The sequence below is a fragment of the Antechinus flavipes genome, chromosome 2 (assembly GCF_016432865.1).
Source record: "Antechinus flavipes isolate AdamAnt ecotype Samford, QLD, Australia chromosome 2, AdamAnt_v2, whole genome shotgun sequence".
Taxonomy (NCBI): domain Eukaryota; kingdom Metazoa; phylum Chordata; class Mammalia; order Dasyuromorphia; family Dasyuridae; genus Antechinus; species Antechinus flavipes.
Window position 1 is genome coordinate 400,990,081 of NC_067399.1, and position 12,453 is coordinate 401,002,533.

Here is a 12,453-nt window from a genome sequence, read left to right on the forward strand (position 1 = left end):
GAACTAAATTTTGAAAAGACTTAAATGACAAGCTGAGAAGTTTGTATTTATACAAAAAGCAATAGGCAACCACTGAAGTTTTTTAATTGCTTTAGTGATATGGGAAGACATATACTTTTAGAAAGATTATTGAAGCAGTTTTTTTGAAAGATGATTAGAGAGGGGAAAGACTTGGGAAAAGGAAATCAATTTAATAAGATAATAAATGTGAAAATGCTCTATAATTGCAGCATTCTAGAAATATGACCTATATAGCTAGACCTAGGTCAGAAAGATAGCATATACTCAGGTTAGACTCTTCCATTCATTTCCTCAGCCCTTTTCCTTTCTTGTCCATCTTGGCTATAGACTACTTCTCTCTGTCCACAATTGGTGGTTCTTAAGCTCCCAGAGAGTCCCAAAGATGGAAGGGAGCTCAGAATTCAGCTAGGTCAACCTTTCCCCTGAAGAAGAATTCCTTTTATAGCTTCTCTAAGTGGTTACCTAGTCTCCACTTAAATACCTCCAGCAGCAAGTAAATAACTCCTGGGCCGCCTGAGGTAATCCATTACATTGTTGGAGAGCTCCAAATTTTAGAAAGTTTTCCCATTCTATGCATCCATATGTCTCCCAGCAACTTCCACCTGTTGTTCTTGGTTTTGTCCTTTGAGTCAAGCGAAATCACTAATGCTTCCCAGGTATAACCGTCCTTCAATTACTTGAAAAGAGCAGATCATGTTTCTTCTAAGTCTTTTCCTGAACTTCAAGCTAAATATTCCCAGTTCAACAATAGTATGGCCTGGTCACCAAGCCTTCCACCGTAGTTGCTGCCCCCTAGACACATAATTCTACTTATCATTGTCCTTCTTTATATGTGAAGCCCAGAACTGAACACAGAGTTTCAGGTATGACCTGGTGCCTGAGACAGCATTTGCTTTCTTGAGTGCTCTGTAACACTGGTATTTCTATTGCTGCTAATGGTTGTTTGGGCCTTACTCCTGCATGTCCATGGCCTGTTAGGGTAATAAGCTACTTTTATTAGAGACATCTATGTCTCTAATCAGGGCTCTGAGTCAGGGACTGTTGAATGGATTGCTTCTTTCAGACTTACAAAGCCCCTTCAAAAATAGGAAAAACCTAGGAGCAGATGCCAAAACCCTCCAGTTGCACTGAGAATTTCCAATAGTTTAACAACAATTTTCTTCTTGAAATAAATGATAGCATCAAATTGTTGGTGATACGCAGATAAAGAATGCTTCTCTGAGAAGGAATCTTGACGTCTCCTCTCTAGTTTTACTAAAGAATGCCCTCTGGTGTCGAGGCTCTTAATAACTACAAAAGGAGCAAGGCAGAGTGGAATGGAAGTACAAGGTCTAGAGTATCACTGACCTCTTGAAAGGCTAGCTGAGAGGCAATCATAACCATCAACAAGCCATTAACATCCTCAGAACTTAAATTAATTCCACCAAGTTCTTAACCCATTCATTATTTTCTTATAGCATGAGGGAGCCATCCAGTCTCTGCTCCCCCTCCTCCAGTGGAATTGAGTTCCACGGAGCTCATGTCATTACTAGATTGCATTAAGCATTAGAAAATTCTTCCTTATTGAGTTGAAATAGTTTTCTTGTATGTCCTATTCATTGGTTATTGTTTTATTTTCTGAAGCCAAGCAGAAGCATAATTCCTGAAACAATACTTGGCAAAGTTGGGGAGTGGGATGTGTTACTAGGAAAGGCTGGAAGGTGGGAGGGATGAGGGCATACAGGAAGTAGATGATAATTGTAAGGACAGGAAAAGATAGTAGGGATTAGAATAGTAATAAAAGGCAGAAATTCCATTTGTGCCCTTTCAGGGCAGTATGGCAACCAATATCACAGATTCATAGGTCTTAAAGACTTCCTTTTGCCTCAGGGGCTCTCAAAGAAGAGATATCTAGTATCCTGTGCATTTAAGGCTACATGTATCTATTCTGATTCCAAAAGGCTAATATTTCCATCTTTCTTCCCAGGGCTTAGCACAGAAAACTCTCCTTGGAGCCTGCTGTAAAAAATTTGGTAATTATGACTGCCACAAGGGCTCCCTAGATAAGGATGGAGGTCTTTTCTACAAGAAGCCTTTCCAAGTCCCCCTTAATTTGAGTATTGTTTCTTTGAAATTTACCTCCAATTTATCTTGTCTGTATCTTCTCTGTATGTGGTTGTTTGCATGTTGTTCCCCCCATTAAATTGTAAGTTCTCTAAGGGCAAAGACTGTTTTTGCCTTTTTTATTTTTGCTATTTTTAGCACTGAGTACAGTGCCTGGCACATAGTAGGTACATAGTAAATGCAGTAAATGGCTTTTTGAGTTTTCTTTTCCTTGTCAAGATTCCTATAAATGTTACCTAAAATTGTGTTGGGTTAAAATCATATAAAGTGGGGTAAGGGGAGAAAGGAGGAGACTAAGCCAGTGTGAACATTTTTTACTGCAAGCTGGAAATGACTTGGGTATAGATTAATAATAAATTAAGTTAAATTATTTCTGGCAGAATAGCCTTAAATTGCAGAATATGGTAATAATATTAACATTTTTTCCTCAATATTTCCTATGTTGTCTCCTATGAACCCTACACTCCAGCAAGATCTGTCTCCTTCCTCTTGTCCATACCATGGGGCTCATTCATATTTCCAGGCCTAGTTCAGGAAAGTATGGGCTTTTGTTCTGTCATTTTGTTTCCTCTGCCAAAGTCTTCCTTCTCACCAAATCCTGCCTATAATTCAAAGAATAGATCAAGGAAAAAGCTCACATTTCTGTAGCCCTTTAAGGTTTATGAAACATTTTCCTCACAACCCTGTGATATAGGTATGATTAATGAGGAAAAGGGACTCATCTGAGCCACACAATGACCATAGGATCTTCTTTAACCTTTCATGTTATAGCTCACATACATATTTCCTCTGATCCATAGGCTTTTTTTTTTTTCGTGGGGAGTGGGGAGGCAATTGAGATAAAGTAACTTGCCCAGAGTCACACAGCTAAGAAGTATTGTCTGAGGCCAGATTTAAACTCGGGTTCTCCTGACTCCAGGGCTGATGCTCTATTCACTGTGCCATCAAGCTGTCTCTTCATAGGCTTTTAGATTTAAAGCTTAAAGGAATCTAGAGGCCATCTAGTACAACTCCATTGCACAGATAAGGAAATTGAGCTCAGAGAAGTTAGAAATGACATGCTCAGTTGCACCCTGATGCACAGTGAGCAGAGCCGAGACTCCAACTCCAAAGCCAGCATCCCTTTCACTGTGCCTCTCTGCTTTGCTCATTGGGTACCACCAGAAATTGTTTCCTTCTCATGGATTCATGTGCTCATGCTCCTAGTGAGACTGTAGGCTCTCTGAGACTATAAACTGTCTTTTCCTATTGCCTTCCCCCATTGAGGAGCAGTTAGGTAGCACAGTGGATAGAGTGCCAGGTTCTGCAATCTGAAAAACATCTTCCCGAGATCAAATCCGGTCTCAGACCCCTACAAGTTGTGAGACTTTGGGAAAAATCACTTAATCCTGTTTGCCTCAGTTTCCTCATCTGTAAAATGAGCTGGAGAAAGAGATGGCAAACTCCTGAGTATCTTTGCCAGGAAAATTCCAGATGGGATTAGAATCAGATATGACTGAACAACAACAGATCCCCCATAGAACTTGGCACAAGTTTGGGCCCCCAGAAAGGTAACGTTTGTCAGATTTCAGGTAAGACGGTATAGTCCAGTGGAATCTAAATCGTAGCCCTGTAGCCAACCAAGGAAGCTACATCCTGCTTGCCAGATACCTCCTCCCATACCCTCCCACCATCCTCACTCGCACCAGGCAGGAAAAGTCAAGGAGTCCCAGAAAGTAAAATAAAAGTTCTCTTTTATTGTAAAAAAAATCCATTCACACCGGTCAGCAAACACACTCCCACACGCCACATCCATTCCATCCCGAGGCAGACTCCCACAGATACACAGCAATCAGTGCGAGATGCTCTGTGAAAGTCCCCAATTTTCTTCAACTCCAGAGATGTGACACGAAAAGGCAGTGGACCCTAGCGGGGGATGGGGAGGTGGGGGGCAGCCAGGGGCCTGAGTCCCCATCCCCACTCCCTCTCCCAGCTGTATATATATATATATATATATATATATATATATATATATATTAGATATATATGAACACATGTATGCGTGCACACCCACACTGACACCTCCATGCATGGGTGTGGCATTATCTCACAGAATACTGGGGCTGGCAGGCCTGGAGTGGGGCTGGGGCAATGGCGGGGAAGTCCGGGGCCACCCAGGCCTCAGAGCAGTGGGCGGATGTGAAAACTACTGGTAGTGGCCAGTGTGGCCATTCCTGTCCCAAAGGGGTATCCCAGGCCCTGTCTTCTTCGTGAATGGGCAGACCCCAGAAACTAAGGGCAGAGAGATGATTCAATATGAAAGATTATCGTTCTGGCTTCCCGGACTCTTCAGGAATAGCTAGGAAGCAGGGACGTTGATGGGAGCAACCCCCAGCCACCTATTCATCCCCAAGTCAGAAAGGCAAAGTTTTCATACCAATCAGATTTGGGGCCCCTGGGAGTGGCAGGCCTTCCAGACCCCCCCGGGGCCAACCCCGTCCTTGGAGAGTAGGCCTCTATAGACCTTGGGTTCTCAATGCCCTTCACCACGGCCCTGCAGGAATGATCTTGTTAGGCTCATGGATCATCTAAAAGTGTAGCCCTTGTTGAGCTAAACTGGAGACCCAGGGCCAGTCCTGTCTGCCTTAATCACTGAGGAGAAAAAATAAAAACTAGACACAAGCCTTGCCTACTTAGCTTGAATTCAAGACCAGTTTCTCCAACCCAGGCGGTCTTCCTGGGCAACCAGTCCGTGCTCTCCTGGTTATCCAGGGGCTGGGGGCCGTCTCTGGAGCTGTCAGACATAGTACCCACAGGGCCACCCCGATTCCCAGGGGAAATGCCGTGGCTCCTGAAGAGCTGTTTGGGTATCAACAGGAGGAGGGCCATGGTGACTTCTCTCCCATGCTCTCCCACGAGAAAGGAAGGAATGTGTCCAAAGGGCCAAGTCCCTTTCTCCCTTCCTGTCCTGCTCTTGTCCTCCTCTGTGGCCCTGCAACTAAAACATGACCTCCTCACAGCTGCCATAATCACTCTCTATCATGTCAGATCCCTCATAATGCAGTGGACGACCCGGCGGGCAGGGTACCACCTCACAGTCTGCATAGGAGGGCTGCGCCACACTGAGCCGTACGCTCACCCGCTTGTAGGCCCCCTCGGCGGGGTAGAGGGGACCCCCGGGCTGCAACAGATGAGAGGGGTAGTAGCTAATGGCTGTGTACTCATTGGGGCATGGACTATGTGGACGTTCCCTTGGGTCTGGGTTGGGGGGCGGCAGAGGCAGGAAGTCCTCCAGGTTTTGGTTGCTGTATCTTGGTGGGATGGGGGCCCGCTTATTGGTTGACTCCAGTGGGAAGGGGAAGCCTCCATACAGGGTAGATGGCTCAGGTTCCACAGGCGGAGGTGGAGCACGGTGGGGTGAAGCTGGCAATGGGGCCTGGATCACCTCATAACGGGGATAATCCTGAAGCTCAGCTGGTGCATATGCAGGGGCCCAGAAGGTGGCTTCTGCTGGGTACACTGGAAGGAAAAGATGAGACAGTCAGTTCAAAGCCCCCTCATGCTTTTGTGTGACTAAGATAACCCAGATTTCCTCACTAACTTTGGCCACTAAATGACCCTAAAGGATGGGGTGGAGGATAAAGGTGAAGAGAGCACAGTAGAGAAGGGACAGAAGATGCTGTGAGAGTGTGTGCTGGGGAGTGAAAGGTTTGGAGGAGAAGGCAGGGGGGTCAGACAGCTTGATGTTAATGAATCTCCTTTAGGAAATCAGGGTTTGGAATAAGAAAGGACCACAGAACTAGAAAAAACTCACATTTAATAGGTGAGGAACCTGAGGCCCAAAGAGATGCTCCTAACTCACAAAGATACCAAGGAACTATGACAGGATTCACACCAAGGTTTTCTAACTCCAAATGGTTTCCTTTCAACTCTAAGAGATACTGCTTCTACATCTCCCTTTGTGTCACTCAAGACTCTTATACCCAAGGCCGGGGAACGGAGGGATGGGGGATGGATCTTGTCACAGCCCATCCCCCTTAATGGTGTCTGAGACACTGGCTTCCTGGTCAAAACAAAGTCACTTTGGCCAAAGACCTAGAGCTGGTCCGGCTCCATGCCACAGAGCTCAAGCCAGAGCAGCCAGGACAAGCATTCCCTGGAGGACCAGGGCCAGTCCAGTCTCCTGGCGTAGTTCCATTTCTCTTCTCTATAGGAGTAAAACCTTATAAGAAGTATCTGAGCTAACTTTGGAGTAAAGAGAAGGAGAGGAGTGAGAAAACCGCTGCCCTTCCCCCTGGCAGGGCAGGGTAACAGTGTTCTAGGAGAGGTGGTAATCAAAACCACCACCATCACCACCACCACAGTGAGCAAATTCAACAAACCTTCTCAAGGAAAGCCAGCAATTTTCCATCAGGCTTCTAGTAGGAAAAAGCCCTGTTCCCTCTTCCCCAGCCCATAAATTATCGCCATCACATTTTGTATAGGAAACAGTAAGGGGCCAACCCAAAAAGGAACTCTCCAAGCCAATGGATAACTTCTCCCACCTGCTTCTGAGGCATAAATGTCCCCTCCCTTTCCCATGTTCCTCACCACCCCCTCCCAACCAACAGCCTGAACGTTCCCAAGGTTCCCTCCCATTTTCCAAAGTCCCTGACCCGGACATAAAAAGTGGGTCAAGCTACTAACCCATCTCTTCTCCAGCCCAGGTGCTCTTAACGACAGACTCGTTGTCTGAGTTGGAAGGGGGTGCTGCAGGTGGAAGGTTGGGGGCCACGCTGCAGACAATCATGCTGCGCTGCCGCTGGCCAGGCCCGGGCCCGAAGGTGAGGAACTCGGGCGTCACTGAAGTCTTGTGTGCCTCAGGCCCCGCACAGTCCAGGTTGTTGTGGGAGCCACTGTCCAGAGGGTTGAGCTCAATAGGCATGGTCTGAGTGTCCACCCCGACACTTTTGGCAAAGAGGTCAGGGTCATCCTTGGCCACAGGTCTGTGAGTCTTATCTGGGTGGCAGTAGTAGCAAAGGACCATGAAGGCGATTAGGATGACCACAACGCACGCTACTCCAACTGCTATTATCTTAATCTCTTGCTGTCCATAGCCCCACTCTTGGTGGGCCGTGGTCTGTGTCGTGGTCTCACAGGGCCCATTTGAACACTCGGCCATCTCCTCACACCTTGGGAGAAGGGAAAATGAGGTCAGGTTGCAAATTTTCTGCTCACTTGGGTGAGACCCCATACCCTCATCTGCTATGCACTGGGCTCTCAAAGGGAAGGTTACCTCCTCTATGGAGCCCCCTCTGATCATTCCCAGAGTGAAGTGATCTCTCCTTCATCTGATCTCATTGCACTTTTTATAGTTAGAAATGGGGTATAAAACTGTGATTTCATTGGTATAGAATATAGAAACTAATTTCAGTGGTATCGGTGGTTTCATGGCAAAGAGGAAGTTTTTCTGCCATTGTAAGGAAGGTGTCACCTTTTCTGCATTCTGTGGTCTTAGAGTATTGCCTAAAGTCCAGCTTCTTAAACTGTGGGTCCAAGACCACATATCATAACCAAATGCAGGGGCCACAAAATCATGATTTATTATCAGTAAATGTTTGATTTGTATACCTATTTTATATACCTATATACCTGAGATCATGTAAAAATTTCTTGAGCAAAAAGAGGTTACAAGAAAAAAAAGTTTAAGGGGGCTGGCCTAAAATATTGACCTGTCCAGGGTCACACAGCCATTATGTGTCAGAAATAGAATTCGGACCCTTGTTATTGTGGAACAGTCATTTCATTTGTCGCACTCTTCATGACTCTGGTTGGCATTTCCTTGGCAGATATACTGGAGTAGTTTGCCATTTTCTTCTCCAGTTCATTTTACAAATGTGAAAACTGAAGCAAACAGGGTAAAGTAATTTGCCCAGAGTCACCAGCTAGTAAATGACTGAGATTAGATTTGAATTCATGAAGTCTCCCTGATTCCAACCCTAGTGTTCTATCCATGTAGCTGTCTTTTACAGCTTTAATATTCTGTTTTTGCTTTCATGTTTTCTAAATCTCAGTACAATGCCAGACACACAGTAACTGCTCAGTGACTCCTTGTCCCACTCCCCCCTCTAGATTTATAAGAATGCCAGTATTAAGAGTAGAAGCTCACACATGCTATGTTCACTTCTTTTTTTCTGTTTTTGTTTTTGTTTTTAAATCTCTTCCATGGTTTTTCCCTTTTGCTCTGGGTTTTCTCTCCCAACATTATTCATAAAACATTATATTAAAATAAATTTTTTTTTAAAAAAGAGAGAGAGAAGACCAGCCCAGGAAACAGTTGCAAGTGCTCAGTAAACCACTCCTCAGGGATTGGCCAATATGATGGATTTTCCTCATGTGTCTGACCTCATAGCAGATTCTTTCAACCCTCCAAGCTGCCCTAGTCCAAGTCAAAGGATTCCTGTCCCTCCCCACTCCCCATTCCAGGGAGTTAGTTAAGAGAGAGAGAGGGTACTTACCTGTCTCCTGTATATGGATAGAGGCAGCTACAAGAGGCTCCTCCAGCCTTGGGGACACAGTTTCCCCCATTCAGACATGATCTAGATTCACAGCTCCCTCCACTCAACTCACAATGATCCCCAGAGAAAGATGCTGGACACATGCACTTGTAGCCTTAGAGGAAAAGAAAAACAGTTCAATGGTCGAGAAACCCAAGGCTGTAGACCCTTCCAAGGAGGCCTATATATTGTCCATCCCAGGTAGACCCCCCCCCTCTGCATTTAATTCATGGATCCATGTCCAAATGTACAATTTGTCTCATTCCTGCCCTGTCCCTGGACTCTCTTACTTATAAGTGGAATTTTAGCTCTATCTAAACTCACACAAAATGATCTCTTTTCTCCTACATCTCTCCTGAGAATCAGAAAGATTCCCCTTCCTTCCTTCAAATCCGGCCACAGATTCTTACTGACCCTGGGTAAGTTACTTTGCCCTGTTTGTCTGTTTCCTCATTTGTAAAATGAGCTGGAGAAGGAAATGGTACATCACCCCAGCTTCTTTGTCAAAAAACCCCAAATGGGGTCACAAAGAGTCAAACATGACTAAAAAAGGACTGCACAATAACACTAGGAGTTAGGGCCCTTGAGTTCTTGTTTCTAATCCAGTACTTGTTAGCTACCTGACACTAAGTGGATCACTTCCCCTCTCTAGGCCTTAGTTTCCAATTTTTACAATAAAAAGGTCTGACTAGACCACAGGACCACATATTTTTAGAAGTAGAAAGGAACTGAAAGGTCACTGAGTCCAACACCCTCTTTTTTTCAAATGAGGGAATTGAGACTGAGAGGGATTAAATGATATTCAAATCCATTTCTTTCTTAGTTCTAGTCCAGCAAAGACTCTCTCGACTGCACCAGGTCTTATAACTTTGGTTCCTTCAGAGCCCTTTCCAGCTTTAACATTCTGTAATCTTTTAGGAGTCTTTCATGGACCTCTTTACCAATATGATAAAGGCTATTGATCCTTTCTTAGGATCATGTTTTTAAATGCACAAAATAAAATGCATAGGATTACAAAACAAGACTTTATATTTGGATTCAGTTACCAAAATTTTTTTAAAACAAGTTCACAGACTCCACATGAAGAACTCTCAACTTAGGGGAAAACTGAGACACTTAGGATACTATATGTAAGTGAAGCTTGCAAAGAGGGCAAGCCCTTACCTCCTCTGGAGGTCTCTGAGCACTGGCCACCATTAAGACAGGGGTTCAGACTGCAGACATTGCCCTGGGGACAACACTGGGTAAGAGCTATCCCCTTCAGAAAGCTTGCTCTCTTCTTTTGGTTATTAGACAACAGTTCCAGTTCTTCTCTGTTGACCATGATGTCTTTCACACATCCTTGAAAGGCTTTGGAAGTCTGCTGAGGCAGGTGAGGGCGGATATGGCCACCCAGAAAAAGGTCTCCCCCAATCTGAGGGCTTCTACAATGCTCTGGGAGTACAGTGGAAATATTGCCCTTGTTATCAATCTGCAGACGGATGGACATCCCTGTCACCTCCAACAGGACTAAATGCCACTCTTGGTCACTCACATAGAAAGTGGAAGAGAGGTTCCCTTGGAAACCACCCTGACAGTGGTACTCCAGACGTGGCATCCCATCAGCCAGCTGCAAAGTAAACCCAAAAAGCTATTAATGGGAGAGCACAACAGCTGGTTCCACTGTCCAGTTTTGCAAATAGCTATCCAGTTAGAAGAGAAGAGACTGTATGATTGCTTTTCTGTATTTCCTTTGTACTGAGAGTAGGAGCTGGAAGGGAGATGGCACATAGTAAGTGCTTAATGCTTTTTAACTGAGGCTACAAGTTAAGCATACATAGATGATTTTTAAATCATCTTTTAATGGTTTTCAGAATTAATTTATATTCTGAATTTTGTATATAACAGGTATGAGGGCTTGTTTCTATGATCTTGTCTGTTTCATTCACTGATGACATTATGTTCATTTTATTGAGCTCCAGAAGATTATAAGATCTCTGTAGTAAAAGTATTAATTACTAGAAAAACTTTTAACCATTTATGCTGAAAAAAATACAGCATTTTTTTTTGTTTTTTATATGCAATTGAATGTATCCATTTAAAGTTGGTCAACCAGTATAATTACCTTAGGAAAATAATATGGATAGAAAATGAAGAAGGCCTAGTATTGAATAAAAGGAGATAGGCTTGACCTACATTTGATAAATTACACAGTAATGGTCCCAAGCACCCTGATTCTGCAAAAGCCCAACTCATATGACTCTGAATCACAAACACCACAATTTCTGAATAATCAAAATTAAAAGTAAACCAATGGGTGATAGAATGATATGTGTTGGGTTGCACAGGTTTCAGCATATTATGCATAAAGAACAGTCCAAAAAGACATAATTATCCAGGACATATATAATCAGAAAAGAAGGTAGATAGGTTACAACAATGAGAGGCAAGAAGAGTTGGACAGTTCATGTTCCTAGGTTCACAGAGGAATCAGAGAAGGCCTCTAGTACAGTAAGTGGATTGTTGGGGGAGGATTTTATGGAAAGATATGGACCAGAACCAAACAGAATGAGAAGAGGGCAGCAAGTTGCAATCCGTACTGGTATAGGAAATACCAACACTTTGGAAGTCACAGATTTCTTCAAAGTAAAGTACTTGTATAACACTTCATAATTTCCAAAATACTCACACACATCATCTGCTTTGATCCATACAACAGTCCTGAGAGAGAGGCATGGCAGGGATTATTAAAACAATTTTGCAGATGGGGAAGCTGAGGCCCAGAGAGAAGTGACAAGTCTAGAGTTACACAGTAAATGATCAGCAAAGAAAAAGATAGAATTCATGTGTCTTGATTCCTAATATTCCACTGCACTATATTTCTTCCTAATATGATACAATCCTCCAGGAGTACAAGTGGTAGATTTCCTTTGTGCTTGAAGAGGACCAATAGTAAATGGTAAAGATCTCTCTATGTAAGTGTGAACTCTTATTCTCTTTTGAATTCTTGAAACAATGTTAATCTTTGTGAAGGATTTATGAGAAGAACACGGACACAAATCACACAAGGTAAGGAAGGTGGCAAGGTAGATTGGTTGACATGTATATCAATGGAAAAAGAGTGTGTCTTCAGGAGCTTTTGTTTTTGCTTTTTAGGCAAGAATGTCACACCTGAGACCATGAAAGAACTGGATAAAATGGCACAGAATAGAGGAAGAAATGGTAATGGCTCAAGGAGATGAAAGGGGAGAGGGTGTTCTTTGGGTTGGGAAGTCTTCCTGAGGAAGTGACTCTGGAATTGAGCCTCAAAAGAAGAATAGAATTTTGATTGGCAGGAAGGAGGATCAAGAATACATCCAATAAAAAAAATAACATAAGAAACATAGTGAACAAAGACATTACCATCAAGTAGGGAACTTTGTTACGCTCAACCATGTATATCTCCAAATGGGATTGGTCATCAAGGGTTCAGATAACTGAACAATAACAAAAATAATTATCTCAACTTATTTCTCTTGAGCAAGTGTTATGGTATAGCACAAAGAACTTTGGCTAAGAGATAAAAGATCTCTGCTTAAGACTTAGCTGTTTATTCTTGAACATGTCACTTTATTTCTCTGGGCTTCATTTTCTTTCTCTGCATAATAAGATGATTGAACAAGATAATATTGGAGCCACCTTCTAGCTCTTACACTCTATTTGAAGACCCTTCCACTTATGGCACTGAATTTTCTATTTTAAAGTCCTCTTTAACTCTCACACCCTATCCAGCTCTAACGGTCTTTGTAAGATTCTCTTTGCCAGGAAGCAGAAGGCTAGACAGAACAGACCCCTC

At 43.5% G+C, this 12,453-nt stretch overlaps 1 protein-coding gene across 1 annotated transcript in view; it reads right to left on the reverse strand.

The window, feature by feature from the left end:
* Positions 1–4,123: 4,123 nt before the first annotated feature.
* Positions 4,124–12,453, reverse strand: part of FAT2 (FAT atypical cadherin 2) — an 84,284-nt gene continuing 75,954 nt past the window's right edge. Inside the window, 4 exon segments of the mRNA XM_051978744.1 lie at positions 4,124–5,622; positions 6,790–7,274; positions 8,601–8,754; positions 9,804–10,248. Of these exon segments, the coding sequence (XP_051834704.1) occupies positions 5,102–5,622; positions 6,790–7,274; positions 8,601–8,754; positions 9,804–10,248 (1,605 nt within the window). The 3' untranslated portion in view covers positions 4,124–5,101.